Source organism: Sturnira hondurensis, unplaced genomic scaffold (assembly GCF_014824575.4).
Source record: "Sturnira hondurensis isolate 20B ecotype Veracruz unplaced genomic scaffold, ASM1482457v3 Scaffold0007208, whole genome shotgun sequence".
Taxonomy (NCBI): domain Eukaryota; kingdom Metazoa; phylum Chordata; class Mammalia; order Chiroptera; family Phyllostomidae; genus Sturnira; species Sturnira hondurensis.
This window is the reverse complement of record NW_028079839.1, coordinates 1,261,147-1,281,231: the sequence shown is the minus strand read 5'-3', so window position 1 is coordinate 1,281,231 and position 20,085 is coordinate 1,261,147. Positions and strand designations below refer to the sequence as shown.

General features: G+C 59.1%; 1 protein-coding gene across 2 annotated transcripts in view; it reads left to right on the top strand.

Moving 5' to 3' along the window:
- The window catches only part of FAM53B (family with sequence similarity 53 member B), a 95,240-nt gene that overhangs the window by 24,672 nt on the left and 50,483 nt on the right, over positions 1-20,085 (top strand). Inside the window, exons 2-3 of one of the 2 annotated variants that reach the window (XM_037051151.1) lie at positions 6,979-7,230; positions 16,026-16,080. In XM_037051151.1, the coding sequence (XP_036907046.1) occupies positions 7,153-7,230; positions 16,026-16,080 (133 nt within the window). In that variant the 5' untranslated portion in view covers positions 6,979-7,152. Of the gene's footprint in view, positions 1-6,978; positions 7,231-15,068; positions 15,161-16,025; positions 16,081-20,085 lie in introns of those variants that run through there. The other variant, XM_037051152.1, reaches the window with a different exon arrangement.

The window sequence follows — 20,085 nt, the reverse complement described above, 5'->3', positions numbered from 1 at the left end:
TTCTCCCCTCAACCCACCCTGCGCCTGGCTGGGAGCACCGGGCTGTCCTGGGAGGAGTTCCCCTGCTGCCCAGCCATGAGGTGAGGGATGAAAGCCATGATGTGCCCCATGCCCATGTTCTCTAAGACACCCTCACTCTGCCTGCGGCGGAACCCCGAGGGCAGTGTTTCAGGATTAAGTTCCAGAGGGTTCACGTGCGGTCTGGGGGGCCTTGGGAGGAGCTGTGTAGAGAAGGGGTATTTGCAAACCCGTGTCTCTTCATTTGGTCAATGGAACTGAGAAATCAAATACAGGACAATGGTGTTGAAGTTTACAGGTCCTGACTCAAAGGGTTAAGACAGAAACTTTGGAGTTCAGCACCTGTGGTTTTGAGTCCTTGCCTTACCCTTCATCACTAGTTGGCCTGGGCCTCAGTTGCCCCTCTGTAAATGGGACAGCAGTAGTGCCCACGTGCAGGAACGCTCTGATGCTGTAAGCTAGGTTGCTATGGCACTGTTGCTATGGTGATGTTATTCATGTTCTGTTAAGAGGTACACTCTGCACCCCTGTAACTTCAGTAGGTACAAACCAAGAAGATACTAAGAAAATGTTTAAGAATGTATTCCCCCCCTTCCCCATACGGCCTCTGTTCTGGAGTTGTCTCTCATCAGTGGTGTTTAGCATTGAGTGCGTCCTGGGTATGAAGAGTGTCAGCTACAGAGGTTTTGCATGTCTCTGTTTTTCTGACTGTGTTTGAAGGCAGTGAGGCTCTGTGGTCTTCTGTCGGTGGCTGTTCAGGAGGACTGAGGACCGAGGACTGGGACTGGATGGGGGGAGTTGGTTTAGATGCCCCGGTGTGTTCCTGGACACGCACATCCACCGCACGCGTCCTCTTGTGGAAATGGCAGACTCTTTCCAACAGCAGCGTGGTCTGGGAGAGGACAGGCTCCTGGTAACGTTCCTGGACAGCTTGTAACCTCTGTCCTTCCATCTTGGGTGCCTTAGTTGTGACAACAGCAGGCAAAGGCTTCCCTGGGAAGCTTTCACTCCCTTCGGAGGCAGAGGTGACCTTGACTGCGACCTCTGTCGGTCCGTCACCGGATCTGGCAGAGGCAGCGTGACTGCTAAGACACGCGCTTCCCCAAGCGTCCATGGGTTTGCCTCTGGACCCTGCCTGCAGACCAGCCTCTTTTGTTGCGCCAGCGGAAGCCAGGCAGGTTGCAGAGTGCGCGCGGCCTTCCCTTCCCGAAGGCCTTGTGGAATCTGCGTTCATCTCATTTCCTTCGCTTAATGGGACAGGGAAATGGGAGCTCTGAGAGGAGTCTGCTTAGGCCATCAGGAACGTCGCTGTCGGTGGCCAAGGTCGCGTTTAGGTTGCGCTCTGAGTCCCGTGTTTCGGGCGGTAAGATAGTCTGCCGCCACAGAAGTGACTGCTGAGGCGTCGCTGCCTCGGGGCTTCCTGGCGTGGCCAGTGTCTCCACTGCTGCCATCTGCTTCAACGGGATAGGGATTTTTAGAGGGTGGACAGGTTTTTGCATATCCTAATGCGTTCGGCAGGCACCAGGCAGGGTTCCCTTTCATCAGAAGCCGAGAGTCTGACCAAAGTGCCGTCAGACAGCTGGGTTCAAGGGTCGCAAAGGAACCAAAGCACCTTGAAGACTGCGGAACAAAAGCAAGAGTTTCACGGCGGGAAGGACTCATGTGAGAGAACAGAGCTGTCCCCCTGTCCCCTGTCCCCTGAGACTGGCCACGGAGGCAGATCTGGATTCCGATCTTGCCCTCGCCCCTGCTTGCTGCAGGATCTCGGGCAAATGCTCAGTGTATTTCCTTTTCTTGGAGCCTTGGCTTTCTCATCTAGAAATGGGAACACTCCCGACGGTGAGCCTACCAGCAAGCCCAGTTCATAGGAACGTGAGGTGGTTAAATGGGAAGAGCCGGCCCCTGGTGGGGCCTCAGGAGGCGGCAGGTAGAATCGGGAGTGTGCTGTGTGGGGTGTGGGGGCAGAGGCGGCCCTGAAGCTGGGTGCCCTGTGCTGGGTCTGGGGCCTCTTGCTGACTGCGAGCAGCCTTGCTCTGGGTCCCCTCCAACCCTGCAGGCCTGGCCCTGGGCACAGTACCGGGGAGCTCAGGGGTGTCCTCGGGCAGCTGCACCCTTGAGGTAAGGATTTGTAGGGTGGCCAGAGCCCTCTGCCACCACCTCTGCAGCCCATTGGTCAGGGAAGTGGGGTCACAGGCCAGTGGAAAGTCTGACCTGGCCCCTTCCTCCTTCAGTGGGAGTCCTGGGGAAGAGGAGTCACTGAGTGGAGGCCCCTGGGGGCGGGGCCAGGGAGCCTGTGTTCCGTGGGGCGGGGCTGGAGGCCGTCTGTCTGCTGTGAGCCCTGGACAGGCAGTCTCAGTGGAGAGGTGGGAACAAATGTGGGGACTGGGGAGTGGCGGCACAAGATTTAAACGGAGGTCAAGGAGACTGTGGGAGACGGGCAGGGGTGGCGTGGACAGCCAGAAGTGCTAACCCCAGTGGCTGGGCTCTCACGGGGGTGGGGCGCCCCTGACGGGGTCCTCTCCCTGCCGCTCTTACACACGCTGTCTTGCTGCCCCTTCCAGGTGTCCCCAGGGCAAAGGCATTGTGACCACTTTCATCGTAAGGATGAGGAAACTGGAGTCCAGAGACTTGTTGAAGGTGAAAGCCAGGGCTGCCCGGTCTGACAGCGCATGTCCTCGCCCCGCCTTGCCCGCGGTCCTTGGTGCGGGCTGTGGCAGCCATGAGGCTTTTTTTAGAGGGTTTTTAAAATATTTATATACAGTGTAGTTCACTCTTGGTGTTCAGTTTTGTGCTTTTTTGACAAATGTGTAGAGCAAATGGGCTTTCTTAATCTAAGTTCTAAATTTTACGATCATTGGCATTCATACGTGGTTGTCAAATGAGAGAGGGAAACCCTATGTACCATTTACTTGGTTTCTCTCCGTAGTTACATCCTGCAGAACCGTCACAAGCAGGAAAGGGACAGTGACGTAGTCCAGACACAGAGCATCGTCACCAAGGAGCCCTCCTTTTCAGAGCTACGCTTGTCTCCCTGCCGCTCCCACACCCTTTCGCCCACCCCACCCCCACCCTCCCCAGCGAGTCTAGTTTTCATTTCTATAATTTTATCATTTCTAGAGTGTTATGTAAATGGCTTCAGGCACTCACTAGCCTTTGGCGACCGGGCTTCCTCTGTTGGCGTGACTCCCCCTTGGTGCCAAGCACGGTTCTGTGGTGTGTTTACGGTGCTAGCGGTTTGAGTACTCGCCTGGTGAAGGACCCCAGGGTGCATCCCTGGCCCGGTGCGTCCCTGGCCGGGACCGATTGGAACGAGGCCATGAGGGACGTTTGCGTGTGGGTTGCTTCAGGGCAGGAGTTTGCATTGAATCCAAGGAGGACACTTGCTGGGGTCCTGGCCTGGCGCAGCTTTGAAAGGGTGTATTTGGGATGGAAAGGCAGGTGGGGGGCAGGGGCTCTGCTGCAGGGGGACACTGGCAAGGAGCACAGGCCTGGCAGCTGGTCCACATGGCTTCAAACACAAGCTCACTTATCTATAAAATAGGGGTAACTGAACCTGTCACGTAGCTGACGTGTGCAAAGCAGCTGGTATACAGTAGGTGCTCAATAGATAGAAGCTGCTCTTAGTATGAGTTCAGAAAAAAGCCCACCAGGCCAGAGCAGGGTCTGCACCCATGAGGTGGCCTCAGGGGGCCTTTGCCTCCTTTTTGCTTTGGGCAGAGCCACACACCCAGTTGTCCCTTCGAATGCCAAGCCCCTGGCTTCCTCCTGAGGAGCTCCTGGCCCAGTTCTCAGACCAGGCTCCAGGTCCCTGCATGGACACCGACGTTCCCCAGTGAACTTGACCAGGCCTGTGCTGCAGGTCAGAGGAGTCCCAGAGAATTCCAGATCGCACCAGGCTGTCCTGGTCTGAATTCACATCTGAGATCGTGCCCAGCCCATTTCAGATGTTGCTACAATGGAGCCTAACTCCACACACGTGCATTGGGGTCCCAGTGCATTCAAGGCAGCGTGCCGGGTGCTGCACGGGGTCCAGACAGAATCGCTCCCAACAGATCGGAGCAGCCAACTCCGGCCTCTTGGGGAGCCCCTGTGGCGTGTGGCGGCCTGCATTCAGTCTGGCTTTCAGGGCCTTTGTCTGGTTTGAATCTTGTCTTTCCAGCTCCTCGTCCTGCTGCCGCCCGCTCTCCATGTCCCCTGGGCTCCAGCCACCATTGCGTTCACTGTCCCCCACACACTTGGACAGGGCAGGCCACCTCACTTCCCTCACACTCTCCCCTCTGCCCAGGTGCCTCTTCCCTTCCTGTGGAGACCTTGCTTATTTTGTTTTCAATCAAAAAGGTGTCATGTGCTCTGGACGAAATGTCCAAACAGCATGTGGGCCTTTCCTGCTCCAGAGCCACAGTCCCTCCCCGAGGCCACTGCGGCCGTGGGACCCTGCTGATCCCTCTCTTGCTGTTTTCGTGTCCGCCTCTCCTGGAGACGCTCATTTCTTTACTGTTCAAATCGCGGTGAAGATGACCCAGTGTTCCTGTGCATGACTGCACTGGGATTTAAGTAACCTGTTCCCTGTTGGTGGGCATCCAGGTTGTCCTACACCTGCGGTCCCCACACGGGCCGTGCTGTGTGTCATTGTCTCCTGTGTGGAGTGGAAACATCTGCCCAGGACTCTGTGCCAGTGTCTCCTCCTCCGCCCGCCTTCGGGACCCTGAGGACTGGGATTGCCCCGGACCTCCTCTCTTCTTACAGTGTCTGCTGTGTTGGCTGCCCACCCACCTAGTTCCCAGGGGCTCCGGTGATCACCCCCTTGCTGCCTCTGTGAGCCCTGGCGCCCTGCAGGGGCTCCAGTGGGGACAGAGTTTCAAGAGTCAGGACGCCTCCGGCCAGCTTTGTGCTTGGTGCCTGGAGGCTGCATCGACTGTATCGGCCAAATCAGCTGGGCCAACCTGTTTCCATGGAGATAGACTTCAGCAGCATCCTTCTAACTGGCCACCTCCCGATTCGCCAGAGGGATGGGCCATAAGACAGCCAGTCCTCTCTTGATGGGTAGCTTTTAAAAAATTGGATGGAATATCTCTTTAAAAATGTTGAGAGGACGGCTGCTTGGGCATTCATCGCTGAGAAAGGGTCGGGTCCCAACGGCTCCCCCATGAAGGAGGGACAGTTGTGGTTTACTGGACATTCCCTGCAGGGAGCTGGGGCTTCTCGACCGAGCCAGGGAGCTGGGGCTTCTCGACCGAGCCAGGGCTTGGGTTCTGCTCTCATGGAGTATGGTAATCTTCCGAGGCAGCCACAGATGTCTCTGCTTCACAGAGAGGGAAACTGAGGCTCAGAAAGTAAGTAACTTGGCAGAGGGCACTCACACAATACATTTCAAGAGCTGGGAGTCTGTGCAGGTGTGTGTCCCTTTAGGGAGGACAGCAGGGCGCCTCCGGGGCCTTGGGCTGTCCCGGAACGCAATCGAGGTTGTACCCAGAAGAAGATGGCCACCATCAGGCCTCGCCCTGCCACCACCGCGGCAGGAAGGATCCCTTTGAAGGGACAGTCTGTGAGCACACCTCTGGGCACCCCCCCGTTTGGTATGCCCCAGCTTGCTCCTGACCCAAGTGTCCAGGGCCTGGTGGACATTTCCAGCTGGGCTGTCCGGCCAGGGCTCAGAGGAGCGGTCTGAGGGTCTTGCCTGGAGCAGATCCCTCTCGGTCAGCATGTGTCACCTCTGTCTCAAGGTGGTGTCGGAGCCACAAGGTCTCCTGCTTGAGCGGGCAGCCTCCCTGCCCCAGCGGCCGGGCCTTTGACAGCGTATTGACTCCCCTCCTCCCTTCTGTGTGTCCACACTTCGGATGAACCTTGTTTTCGAAGAACAGTGGAAGGTGATGTTCCTAGGCTTGCCAGCTGGCCCGTGATCGAGCAGTTTCAATAACACCCACTGCAAAGTCTAATTGAAGTAAACAGGAAGATATGATTTACAGTCTGGACGGCGAGTAAATACCAGGGCGCAATTAATTTTTACACAGAGCAGCGGGTTCTGAAACACTTCCCTACACCGAGCAGTTTGTTTTTAATTCCAGATGGCGAGTTGCCTTTCTGTGTGTCCAGCACTGTTACCGACACTGTTCTTTAGTCTCGGGTGGTGATCACCAGGTTGCTGGTGTCCATGGGACTTCCTTTGGAGGTGTCACCGCAGCCAGGTGGGATGGGGAACAGGACCAGGAAAGGTCGCTGGTGAGGGTGACTTGTTCAACCCAAACAGTAGGCCGCACTCGGTGTTTGCTTGGTGGCACTGGAGAGGGGGCGTGGTGACGTGTGGGGGGATGGGGATCCTGTGACTGCCAACAGCTGAGAGCGTGACGGTGGGCCCTGAATGGGCTGTGACTTGGTTTGCCTCATTCTGCAGGAAGGACAGGCTATAGAGACCCTCAGGGTTGCCAGTGCGTCGCTGTGGAAACCTGGTCCTTCCCAGGATGGGAGTTACCTCAGATGCTTTTCAGGGGACCCTCCTGAGTGTCCTAGGAGCTTCTGTTTGCTAGTTGGTGGAGAAGACTGGCCACCTCTCGGACTGTGGGTCCCCTGCTGCCAGTCAGCGGCCTGAGAGCCAATGGCAGGTGTGACCCTCAGCCTGGGGTCGGGTGGTGACACTGAAGCTGTCTCTAAAGCCAGCTCAGTGCAAGGTGTCACATGACTTGATCACACTTGGGGAATACCAGATGGGACACCCTGAGAGACATCTTAAAGGTGTCACTTAAAGGTGGAGCTTCCACTGGCTGAACTGAGATTCACCTTTATACCCATCAGGGCAGTGGCTTTGGGGACCCTCTAAGCGGATTCCAAGGTGGCCTTCGAGGCCCTCCCAGAACTCTGTCCTTCAGCAGGGAGGCAGGCGCAGCGTGGAGGGGTGGGCAGCTCTCTCCGGGCCCTGATCTTCCCCCGTCCTGATCCCCTCGCCTTCCTTTTCTGTCTTCCCAGGCAGTTGACCACATTTGACCATTTCCTGCCATAGCTCCACCCTGAGGCCGGGGGCCGATGGGGAGTGGTTTCTGCTGACATCGGTCACCTGGGAGGTGCCTCTGCCTCAGTCTGCCCCTCGGAAGATGGCTCGTGCCCGCCCTGGGACGGAGCCCCGCTGCTGAGGCCCTTACCATGGTGATGATCCTAAGGAAAAGCCTCGACGACCTGGGCGCCGACTCCGTCGCATGCAGGACCTTCGACTCTGAGCTGGTAAGCACCCCGTGGACTTGGTCTCCCTGACCACCCTTCTGAGGCCCAGTGTCACGCTGGGGCTGTGGACGGAGCACGCAGGGAGCACGCAGGCCTAGCAGACTGAGTCCAGCGTGCCCGAGAGTGGAGCTCTGCAGGGTGCTGCCAGCCAGGCAGGGTGGGGGCAGAGGAAGCCAGAGCCCGGGTGAGGACAGTACGTGCGAGAAGGAAGTAGCCGGCCCAGACCGGTGCCTTCTGGTGAGTGAGGTGGGATGGCCAGCGCCTGGTCAGTAACACCCAGTGAGCGTGGTTCCGCCGCCCCAGCCCGGCTGAGACCCACCTTCCTGCTGGTCTCCACCCAGGAAGGGGAGGTGGTGCCCGAGTGGGGGCTGAGATAAGGCCATTTCTCCAAAGGGCGGTGCCGGGCAAGGGCAGCTGCTGGAGGAATGTGTGGAGTGGGAGACCTCGATGGAGAAGGAAGGCGCAGTCTGGTGGCCGGCGTGGTGGGCTGTGATGACAGCTACCCTCGGCTGCCCTCCACCAGCGAAGTCCTCTGGACAAATGGCCTGGTGGGCTGGGCCAGAGAGGCAGACGAGCGGCCGTCAGAGCCAGAACAAAACGGCCTCCTGCCTGCTGGGGCCCTGGCTCCTCAGGGCTGCACCCAGCGAGAAGCACTCCTGTGGAGGGGCTTTGTGGCTGGGGGAGCCTCCTGGATTCTCCGCATGTCTGGGGTCAGCGGGGAGCCCACTGTCCAGGGTCATGTCGCCCAGGGCCCCTCCTGGCGCCCGTCACAGCCCCTTAGGAGCGCCCCCACTGGCACCCTCATGGCTCCGTCCATTGTCGCTCACCAGCAGCTGGGCGGAGAGTGGGCAGGTGGGGCCCTGGCCCTGGCCAGAGCTTGCAGAAGCCACCAGACCTGTGTCCACTCCACAGGCCTTGACAGAGCACAGGGTGTGTGTCAGGCGCTGGGCTGGACGAATTGCATGGACAAAGATGAGTCGGCGCGCTGGCCATCACACCACCTGTCCAGGCTGCGTGTGACGTCCATCTGTGATTAGATCCCGCTCAGCATCCCGGACACTGTTGCCGTCCACTCTCACAGGGGTTCTTGTGGGACCTGGTCCCTTGCTTCTGGCTCCTTCGGCCCATCCCCCACCCAGCGGCCGGAGGGAACATGGTCAGATCTGCTGCTCCTCTGCTCGGAGCCTTCCTCGGCGTCCCAGTCAGGAAGGGCCCTCACAGTCTGGCCCCCGTGACCACTCTGCTCGCTCTCTGCCACCCAGCCCCCACCCCATGCACTCTGCACAGACTGCATCGGCTCTTTGCTCAGGTGCAAACCTACCCCAGGGCCTTTGCATGTGATCCACGGCCTGGGAGACTCATCTCTAGCAGGACTCTCCCTTCCTTTCTTCGTTCTCTGGCCAGTCGGACTAAAATTTAATTCCACTACCACCCTTGCCTCCCCCTAGCGCACACGCTTCTGTCACCGTTCCCTGTCTCTCTTCCCTCTGAAGGTCTTCCTGACGTCGGATCTTGTGTATCGAGTGACTCCTGCACCAGAATGTGGGCGTTTTGTCTCTTTCACTTGTTGCTGCAGGCCCGGTGCCTAGAACCAGGGTCTAGACCGTGGCAGGCGGCCATTTGCAGAAGGAATGAATGAATGCGGGTTCCCGTGGCGCCGCTTCTTCTGAGTTCGCCGTTGTTTTAGTGCCTCTCTGGCTGCTGCTCAGGTTCATGGCTGAGGTCGCTCTGTTTTCTGTTACTGGTGGGTGTTTTTCTGCTGAATTGAAAGAACGCATCGAGCGTAGCTCTGACCAGAAAGGAATGGTCTTCAGAGTGAGGTCCCAGGGGAGGGTCTCTGCCTGGTTCCAGCTGCGCTGTTGGCCTCAGCAGCTGCCGGTGAACTCGGTCCCATCTCAGGGCTGGCTGGAGTTGGCCGGGGAGCTGGTTCCAGGGCACATGGGCTCAAGGTCAGCTGAGCTGCTCTTCAAATAGACATGGTCTGAGCCCCTTGCCAGGAGGAGTGCAGCCTCTCAGCCCTATCCAGGGAAGGAACGCTTCCCTTCTCCAAAAAGACAAGGACAGAAAATCAGACGGAGCAAACGGGCCACCGACAGGGGCTCTCTGTGCTGCCCGATGGGTCAGGGTCTTCCTTTCCTCTTTCTTGGAAAGTCACCCGCTGCTCCAGGCCCACAGCCACCCAGCCCAGAACTTGGGGGCCCCTGTCCTCCTCTTCTGTCCACTTGTCCTGCAGATGTTTGTGCAGGTCAGCTGTGGGCAGCAGCCTCCTCTGGAGAGGGGCTCTCCTCTGTGTTGGCGTGTCCCAGCTGTTGGCCACAGCCCGGGCAGGGCCCGGTTCTGCCCGTGCAGCGCCCATGGGGGCGCGCCATCCAGCAGCCTGCAAGGGAGGGCGTGGTCTGAGTGGGCACTGGCAGAGGTCCCGCCTCCCTCCGTGTCCTGGAGCCTCCCCCTACCCCGCAGAGGGGCAGGGGTATGTCTGTCTCAGCCCAGTCATACAGACAGGAAACGGGAGCTCTGAGGGCCCAGGGGAGGGGGCTGAGAGGGCAGGTCACACAGCTAGTGAACAGGGTGCGAGCATGCAGCCTTCAAGTCCAGGCCCTGTGTCCTGCACCTGGGACCTTTGCATACGCCCCAGCCCAGCTCCTGGGGCTGCGGTCTCTCAGGACTCTGCCAGACCCCCTGGGGGAGGCAGGGGCCGAATAAACTGAGAAGGACCCCAGATAATCTCAGCCTCATGATAACATCCACTAGGCGGAATGTGAGAGAAACTGATGGGAGGGTTTGCCCTGAGTGGCCAGCGAGCTGGAGAGGAAGTTAGCGGGGGCTTTGCTTCAGCTTCCTAAGCCGGTAACATCTTCCTCGCCGAACACCATCGAGATAATAACCGGAAAGAGGGAGAGGCTTTCTCCTCTTGTTTTCTAAGGAGACTGGGAAGATCGCAGAAGTGGGGGTTCGAGGGTGAAAAACGGGATGTGGATCACCGTGGGCCACTTTGGAATTGCGGGAGTGAGTCCCAGAGCCACATCTGTGAGGAGACAAAGTCACAAACTGCTGGTGAAAGTCGCCTGGGGCGCCTGGGGGGGGGCCTCGGAAACCTGGGTGAGGAGAGGCCTGCAGACACCCCTCTGGGCCTGGCCAGCCCCCTCCTGGCCCTTCTAGGAGCCCGTTCAATGGCTCTTGGTCTCCTTTTTCTAAAAACTGAATGTTGGCAGCAACGTGACCGTAGTTACTCCCGGGAAAGGCAAAGGAAGACAGCAGGAGGGGCCGCCGAGTGCTCAGCATTTTGTCGTTCCCACCGAGAGAGGCAGCCTGGGTGCCGCTGTGTCCCCAGCCTGCTTGCACAATGAACCCAGGGCAAGGACTGCACTGGGTTCCCCTTTCCCCCACTCTGCTGCCGCCTTCCCCTGCCCGGTGGTGGGCTCTTCTTTTTAGTGTTCTAACATTAGCTGTTGCCACTGGCAGGCCGCCCAGACATTTGACCTCGGGGACAGTGTTCCCCCAGCTCCTTCCCGCACGCCCACGCGCAGGCCCAGGGCTGTTCTCTGGCTCCAGAGGGACCATCTTCCCCAGCCAGGCCCGGCCTCCTCTGCCCTGCAAGTCCCCCAGCCCCCTCGGAGGCCTGGAGGCCAGAGGGCGCTGGGGCGGGGCGTGCTCCAGGCCGCCTCACTCTCCCCAGCCTCGTGGTCTTTCCCACAACAGCCCACACTGGCGTGTGGAGCCAGTCTCCTTCTGTGCCTGTCCTACGAGGATGTCAAGGATGTCCTACAAGGATGCTGGCATCTGGCGGGCCTGAAGTCCGAACTCAGAAGTGCAGGATCGGGGCAGTGTGACGCCTTTTGTCCCCAGCAGGCGAGGACACCGAGGGGCCCGCCCGCGCTGGGCTGACCCTGAGCCTGGGGAGGCAGGGGCCCTGTAGCATCTCCATTTGCATCACCAAGAGCCTCCACCCAAGGGCGCTGCGCCTTTCTCAGCTTCTCTTTTCTTCCTGGGCCTGGCTCTCCCTTCTGCTTTCCACCGCCGCGGCCACCCCGTGTTCCTTTTCAGAGGCTGGGGTGCTCCACTCGTCCCCCTCATGTGCATCATTGTGAGTGCGTCTGTGTGGCCTTGTGGTTCCCTGTAACGCTACATCAGGAGAAGGAAACAGTGACGTGATGGCTTCAGTCAGTAACCTGCAGAAGAAAGGGCAGGCGACGCGTGGTGATGGCGCTTTCTGTCTGAGGTGGCCCCTCGTTCAAGAGAGGCCTGAACTCTGTCTTTATTGAAGTCAGGGTGTCATCAGAGACACGGCCCCTGAGGTCTCAGTGTGATTGGCAGCCTTTGCCTTTCCCAGGCAGGATCTGATTCCAGAATCTTCTTGTCTTGTGATCTAAGGAATCTCGGAGAGACCAGGCCCTGCCCTGGGGGAGGAGGCTTTACCCTGAGAGAAATACTGGGGGAGGGGCTGTGCTCATTGTCCTGGGTCATTGCAGACACATCTCTGCCACCACCAAGGGCTGTGGAGCCTCGTCAGGGAGCCATTGGCCCTTCCTTCCCTCCTTCTTTCCAGCAGTGGGTGTGCCGGTCCAAGGGGCTGAGAGCAGCTGGCTGTGGAGTGGCACAAACCAATGAGCATTTATCCTGTACCCGGTGTACCAGGAATACGTCGGCCCGGGACAACCTGGAGCCCAGTGGGAACCTCGGTGTTGGATGCTGGGGAACCTGCCAGTGGTCAGCACCTGGGGCCCGACTACCCAGGAAGCTGCTGCTGGGTGTGTGATGTCCTGGCCTGCACGCTGCTGGCCCAGCCTCAGACGGAGCTCAGAAAGCAAGATGGGCCTCTGATTCCTTCTCTTTTTCCTGTTTGTTTGGCTACCCCAGCGCCCCAGGGGGAAGTAGTCAGCCCATGCATGACTATTTCAGGCCTCAGGGTTGGCCTTAAAATTGCCACCGTGCTGTCAGTCAGCATTTCTCCATAATTGCTCGGATAGATATTCTCCACACACACAAACCAGTTTGACTGAATTGACAGTCATGAAGAAGAAAAAGGAGAAGGGAAAGCTGCATTTTGTTAAAAAACAACAAAAAAAACCCCAACCAGCCCTGGCTGGTGTGGCTCAGTGGATTGAGTGCTGGCCTGTGAACCAAAGGTTGCCAGTTCAATTCCCAGTCGGGGCACATGCCTGGGTTGCAGGCCAGATCCCCCAGTAGGGGGCGTGTGAGAGGCAACCACACTTTGGTGTTTCTCTCCCTCTCTTTCTCCCTCCCTTCCCCCTCTCTAAAAATAGATAAATAAAATTTAAAACAACAACAACAAAAAACTACTTCACACTGTAAACATCTTTCTGGTTAAGCAGGTTTCACTTAGAAATCTTTCCTCGTGGTTCTGAATACCTCTGCTCAGAGCTCGCTTTCAGCAGTTACTCAAGCAGCTGAGCCATGGCTCACTCAACCACTAGCCTCTTGAAGGTCAGCACGAAATGGCCAGGGTCCCTCTGCCGTGCATACCAGGCCCTCTACTGCTAGCTTGCACCCAAAGAGAACGCCCTGGTGTGCTGGGAGAGAACCCTAGGACTGGAGAGGAGCTGATGAACGAAGCCCAGAAGGGGCAGGGACGGGGCAGCTCGGAGCGTTTCAGAAGCAGGTGCTCATGGCAGGCCGAGGGTGTCCCCACTCGGTGAGCGGGCCCCAGCCTGGTCTAGGCGTTAGAGCCCTGGGCCCAGGCGTGTCTGGTCAGCCACACCCATGTCCTGGGCCTACCCCGTGCCTGGGGAGGCCAGGCACAGTCCCACCACGATCTGTGCGGTGGTGGAAGGCGGAGCCCCAGTGGAGAATCAGGGTGCTGTTAGCAGGAGCAGGCTGCACCCCCAGTCTGCAATTTTACACACTCCGTGAAGGGCCCAGGGGTGGAGGTCCCCTAGAATGGCAGACTTGGGGCAGGGGTTCCTTCACATTGTAAACTCTCAGTGTGAGCCATCACTGGACCACTGTGCCCTCGGGCGCAGAGTCAGAGGCCGCCTGGGGACCTTGGGCCAGCCTGGGGTCACCCCTGACTCTGCCTGGCGTGCTGGCCCCTTCCCCACTGAATTTTGACTTGGCGTGAGCCCAGCGATTTGGGGAGGCAGCAGGTCCACCCAGTGAACATCCGTTCCCATTGGCTCTGCTTCTATTGGGCACATGGCAGTGCGAGCAAGAGGCGGGGGCTGACAGGTGGCCAGAGCAGCCGGCAGCAGGCAGTCTCGCGGTACCTGCTCCATGTGGGGACGAGACAGCAGCCTCACGAAGCTTAGCTCTCGGGGGTCAGGGAAAAAGCACAGAAACAAATGAGCGGTATACGTGGCCCAGACCCTAAATAAGACCGTGCAAGACGCGCAGGGTGGGGAAGGTGCCTTTTAAGCCAGGCGGTCAGGGAAGGCCATGGTGGGGGCCGTGTGACAGGCCCAGAGCCCATCCTGGAAAGACCCCACCACAGAGGCCCTGGGGTGGCAGCGAGTGGGCTGGCCCCGCCGAGCTGCATGTGAACACAGGGTAGACCTGGCGGGACTGAGGGCACTGGGCTGGGCCCACCTGGGTCTGGTGGGTGGCAGGGACAGGGGTGGCCGGAGTGTTACTCGGTTGCTGTGGGAAGTAGCTAGAGGGAGGTAAGCGGAGGAGCAGCGTGGGAGAACAGGCCCAGGGCCTGGGGGCGGGGTGGGGCTGCAGGGGAGTGGGAAGCCCTCCCATTCAAGCGTGTCTCTGCTGCCCTGGGAAACGGTTCGAAGCAAACACTGCTGAGGCCTTGCTGAGCGAGCCAGTGAGTGAGTGGAGGCCTGGGGGCCCTGTGCGCTGACGTGGTGGCTTCCTTCTGTGCCCACTCACACTCGCACCTTCCCTGGGAGGGTCTAGAGTGCCCCTCTGCCCAGAACACGCAGCTTCAGGGGAAGGAGGTGGCCGGCGAGCCGGGATGTGACTGTGGGCCAGTTCGCTGCCTGAGTCTCACTGCTGCCTGAGTCTCACCGCTGCCTGCTGCCCCTGGCTCTGCTCAGTGGCCCCTGTGGGCTCCTTGCTCTCTTCTGCTTTCCCCACCCTGATCCTGGTTTGGGTTTCTGTGGGCTCCCAGCTTGCATAGGGGCTGTCGTTCCCCAGTGAATGTTTGCTCTGTGCTGGGCACCCACTCAGTACCGGGTGCCCATGTGGCGTTGGAGCTGCCTCCCTCGGCGGGCAAGGCCCGTGGTGTTGGCCAAGCCTAGCTTCCTCCTGTCTGAACCCTGCAGGGCTCTCAAGTTTGTCACCTGCTCTCTGTTGGGTGACTTCGGTGTGGGCTTTCAGTGCTGCGTGAACTGAGCCAGCAGGGTGGGGGTCAAGTCACTGGAATCCAGGAGGGTACCTGCTCCCAACTGGAAGAGAATTATTTTGAATGGAGGTGGGGGCGCTGGTGAAGGTATTCCCGCCCCCTTTGCCCCTCAGGAGCTCCTTCTGGTCCTTTAGCACCAGCTCCAGTGTTTCCCTGAGGAAGCCAGCCCTGGCCCCCAGCACCTGCAGTCTGCGTCGCCTCCCCTCCTATCCCATGCTCTGTGCCGTGTAAGGGTTTGTCTGGGTGACTGTGAGCTTCCTGAGGACCAAGGCCGGCATCCTTCACCTCTGTGCCTAGGCTGCTCCGGGTGAACCCTAATAAGCTGATTGGATGACCACATATATGACTGAGGGCAAAGGTCCCTGCATTGGGCAGCTGGGGACAGGGGTGGGGAGCTGGTGCCAGGCGTTTGCCACCCCTCTTATCTGGGTGGGCCAGGTGTTCCTCGTTCGCTCCACCCTCATGCTTCCAGGCCTTAAAGAGCCAGGGCCTGGGTTCCTCTCGTAGGTGAGAGCCCTGTGACCAGCCGAGGGCTCTGAGGCTGAGAGCTTCTGTCACTGTTACAGGATCAGACCGTAGGTTTTCACTAGTGATCCTGCGTGCAGGTCATCACTGGGTCAGGTTTGCTGATGGGCAGGCGGATGGATGGGTGGTGGATGTGTGAGTCTTTGGAATGCTTGACCAGACCCTTCTGCCCGAGGCCAGGATGGGCAGCCACAGTCTCCTCCTCACCAGTGGTCAGGACAGGCCTCTTGACCTGGGCCTCTACGAGCACAGGAACCCCAGGGTGCCCCCCGCTCAGGTTTCTGTGCAGCTGCGGAGCCGGTGCCTGGGCTTAGGGCTCTGCTGGGCCTCACTGGCCTGTTCCTCACCCAGTGGCCCTCAAGTTTTGCTGCGGCTGGGTGTGGGGTTGGGGGAAGACGCGCAGTGTCCCCTGTGGGAAGGGAGGCCGTCATGGGGACATGGTGCCAAGCAGCTCAGAAGCCAGCGCTGTCTGCTGAGAGCTGTGACAACCTGCGAGCTTCTGTCTCAGTTCAGAGAGGATGCCTGGGGGTGGCTGAGCACCTCTGTCCTTCACTCGAGGCTCTTCTGCCATTCTGAGGTTCCCTCCTCCCCCAAGCCTGGGCTGTAGGGGGCAGGGGGCGGGGAGCTCTCTTTTCAGCCCAACCTGGTGACCCGCGCACATCACACGTCCCTCCGTGGCAGGCGCCCCTGTGTTAGAAGTCATGGGGCTTGCCCGTGGGGGGTTCGAAGCCCGTTCCCTTGACAGACTCTGTAACTCACTGGAGACTTGGGGCCCAGCGTCCAGGCCTGACCGTGGGCAGACGTTGTCGCTCCAGATACTTTTCCTCTCCTTTCACAAAGCTGACGCCGGCCACAGGCCGCTCCCCCTGTCGTTGTGACTTTAGCACGGGCCCAGCGCAGGGCCCGTGCAGACGTGCTTCTCATGACTTGAAGAGTGAATAGCTTTTCTGGTTGTTTTCAGCACACGCCAAAGAAGATGAGTCACGGACCGACACTTTTCTCTTGTGGAGTTATGGGTGAGTAACCAAGGTGGCTGGGAGCAGTCCTTCCCTGGCCCTCCCGCCGGGGCCCGCGTCCTCCAGGTGAGACCCGTGAGCACCGACCGGACACAGGCACAGCGAGCGGCCTCGGGGACGCTGGTCTGTGTGTCCTGACTGTTTGGGCCCCAGCGGTGCAGGGGGCTGCTGGGCCAGGTACTGGTGTGTGGTCGACAAACATGAGTCACAGCACAGAGGGTTTCTGTCTGACTGTTAAAGGAACTGTGTTCATTTTTTGAAGTCAGAAAATGCACCGTAGTGCAAAGTATAAAATAAAAACCTCCTGTAGCCCCATCCTTACCCAGGGGCAATAACTGCTATTACGAGTTGGTGTATTTTTATATGTGTTTTGCACTTTTTTTTTCCTAGCCAAGGCCATGATGAGCACGCGATTATGTAAAATTATATACGAAAGTTATTTCTCATGCTTTTCCCAGGAGTAGTTCCCACCGTTGCCCCCACAGCACTAGGCTTGTCAGTCCCACGCGTTTTGATGAGTTCAGGGCACTGCGTTGGGTGGGTAGATCCGAATGTGCTCGCTGACTGAGCTGTTCCCTGGTCGTAGGGTGGAAGGGCGTACGTAGTGTTTGCTGGTGTGATTAACATGACCTGGTGTCTAAGCTTCGACCACCTTCTGGGTCATTCCTCAGGGCCGTTCCCACGAAGGGGACAGACAGGCGGTGGTTTTGAGGCGCTGGCTTCCTATCGCTTCCCGGAACGGGGGCCTCGGTGCCCGCTCTTTCAGGGGCCAGGAAAGGTGCCCGTATCAACAAGATCGGCCGCTCTCGCTCTGGGTGCCGGGGCCCCGTTTCTCCTCTTGCCGTCTGTGTCTCCGTGACTCTGCCCCTGTGGGGACACCCTGAATGACAGGGAGTTTCTGTGACACCTTTGTCGAGGCAGCAGCCAGACCTCCATGACAGGTCGCCGCTGCGGGCCTCTCGCCTCTGTCTCAGCCTCCCCTCTGCGCAGTGTCCGCTTTCTCTTCCTTAGACCCAGCCCCTCGAAGGTGGGGTGGCCGGGAGGTGGGGTGTGGGGCGTGTCACCAGGAGCACGGCGCTGGGCCACACTCCTCACCTGCAGGATCCACTGGGCTGTGCAGCAGCTTTGGGGGCGCGCGGGGCGCTCTATTCCCATGTGGGGAAACTGTGGTTAGCGGGCAGAGTTGGACCCCAGGTGGGGGAGAAGGAAGACTGCTTTCTTCTTAGTCACAAGCCACAGCTTGGAGGGAGAGCCCAGGCGCTCACCTGCCACCAGAGGAAATGGAAGCAGGGAGGTCACCTGGCCTTGGCTTCCCTGTGTGACACACTTCTGAGGCCCATCCCCACGTGGGGCGTGATTGAGCGCCTTGTGAGTGCTTAACGGCTTTCTGCAAGCCCTCAGCGGCCCAGCCGGATGCCTGCTTGCCTGCCTCATCTGGGTCAGAGTTGTGGTTGAGCAGTGGGGAGCTGCCCTCCTTCGTCACAGCAGGACGCGCCCAGCCCCCAGACCAGCCTGGGTTCGGCTCCCAGTCGCTGGGCCCAGCCAGCAGACCGGCTGTGGGCAGGTTGGTCTTTACCTCAAGGCTGCGCCTGCACCAGGCTCCTGTGCCCTTTGCACGATGGCGCAGGGCCCCTGCGGGTCTGTGATGGGCCATGTCAGGGCCCGTGCAGTCACTCAGAGCTGCTGACCTTTCTCAGCCTCAGTCAATTCATCTGCGAGCCAGCTGTGAGGATAGCACCTGGCCTGTGGGCTTGCCTGCGGCTGTTTGAGAGCACGTTTGTAAGGGGACTGGCTCAACATGAGCACTCTTTGCACGAGCGTCCGGCTCCCTGGAAGAGGCTCCGCACCCAGACTTTTGTTTCCTGGGGGCGGGGGTATCAGCGAGGCAGTCGCCCTTGTGGGGAAAGGTCCTCCAGCCCAGGGACCTAGGCAGAGGCTCTGGGGATGGACTCACGTGGAGAGAGGCCCTCCTTGCAGACTGCCTAGCACAGGCCATCTGAGCCTGCAGAGCCCTGCGGCCTGCTTTCGGCCAGGGAGGCCTGTGACGCTGCTCCTGTTGCCTCTCCTTTGGAGAGCAGCTCTGGGGGATCAGTCCCTCCCGGGCCCTGTCTTCCCTTGCTTGCAGCCCAGCACCTGGGCACTGCCAGGTGGCAGAGGAGCAGCCGGGGTGCTGGGGGTCTGTGGAGTCCCCTCATCCTTCTCTTTGGCATCTCTCCCGCTCCTGCTTGTCTTTCTGTTGCTCAGCCCATCCTTGGATTCAAGAAGCCCCAACCCATCTGACAGTGCACAGTACAAGGCTTTGCATTCATTGCAGTGGCTTGCAGTCGTAGGTGTGCATTGAGTCACTGATACATGTTGGGCAAGGGGTGCAGGTGGAGTGACTCGGTCCTCAGAGCTGTGGGCCCACCAGCCCATCTTTCTGAGCCTCGGTTCCCACTTCTTGCTAGCGTGTGCCAATGTTTGCAGGACTCAAAGAGACAGCAGCACACCGGAGGCGCCAGCTCAGTCCCTCCCACCTCCGTCCCTTTCCTGCACCTGCCCAGGTGGGAGTGCCAGCTGTCCTAGGCTCTCCCAGGCCCGCGTGCCGGTGGGACGTGCTGGAGACCCATGATCGAGGTGTGGCCCTGTGCCGTAAACTGGGAGGGTGTCCCAGGCAGTGAGATTTCATCTTAGGCGTGACCGCTTTTCAATAGCATGCAAGAGTACACCCCGTGGGTCCAGCCAGACCTTTCAAGAGGGTTTGGGCCCTTCCAGGGCTGGACAGTGCTCAGCAAAGATAAAATGTCACATTATTGTAATCACCAGACCCCCTGCCTGTCTCCTGGAGATAAAGGACTCGTGTTCTGGCCCTGATGAGTGGGATTCTCCCGTGAGAGCTGGGGACAGCTTGACCCTGTCACCCGTTTCTTTCCCTCCCCTTCCCCTCTATGCAGCATCCCAGCTGGAAGCCAGAACGAGTTTTGAGTTTCATAAATGTTCTTGAGAAAAATGCGGGCAAGCACATTGGGGTGGGGAGGGCAGCGGCCTGTCTGCTTCCTCTCAGAAAGCCGCCCTTTCCAGTAGCTCGGCCTCCTCTGCACCCACTTCGGTAAAAATGCCCTGTGAATGTAATCAAGTGCCCACAACAGTGTTTTTAAAAAGCACTTCACCCTCCTGCTTCTGAGCAGGATTACGGGCCCCTCCCCACCTTTGCGTCCCCCCCCCGGGTCCCCTGCCCCAAATTTTGGGAACTTAATACAACGAAGTGGTTTTGTGCTTTTCCTCAGTGGAGGAGGAAGCAAAGCTGGGTGAGGGGTGGGGGTGGGAGGGCAGGGCAGAGTGGGGCCCAGGCCCAGCACCTCAGGGCTCCCTGCAGCAGAGACCACGTTCTGCCTCTGGTTTCGTTTGTCAACTCCTGGACCATCCTCAGCACACCTGTGCTGAGCTGGGATTTCCTCTGCAGGCAGCTCCTGTGGCGGGGAGCCATGCACACCGCTGCTTTATTGTGTTTTCGACACAGGAAACCTTGGTCAGGTGGCAGCCTCGTGGGTGTGGCCCGGCCAGTGGTTAGCAGGCCAGCTCCTGTTACTGGCCATGATTTCTAGTGGGAGCAAGAAGGAGCTTGACTGTGCCCGGGAGAACCCCTCTGCCCTGGGCAAGCCTGGAGCCACATGGGAACCCTTAGTGTTCCCTCCAGCCCCTCCAGCACTCGCAGTGGGAGATGCTTCTCCATGTTGACCTGGCTCACCCATGTAATTTTGGGTGAAGCGGAGTGAGCATGGTGAGAGCAAGCTCTTCTCCCCCCACCCCCTTGGTTCGTGGCTCCCATTAAGTGAGTTCTGAGTTCTGGGGACAGTGGGTACCACACACCCCATTTTCCTCCCCTCTCAGGCCAGGCAGAGACCTGGCAATCGAACAATGTGTGTGTGAGAGCAAGTGCAATGCCAGCGATTGTGAAAAGGGCACCAGGAGGAGTCCTGTAAATAGGAGTCTGTGGACAGAGAACAAAACAGTTCATGTGCTTAA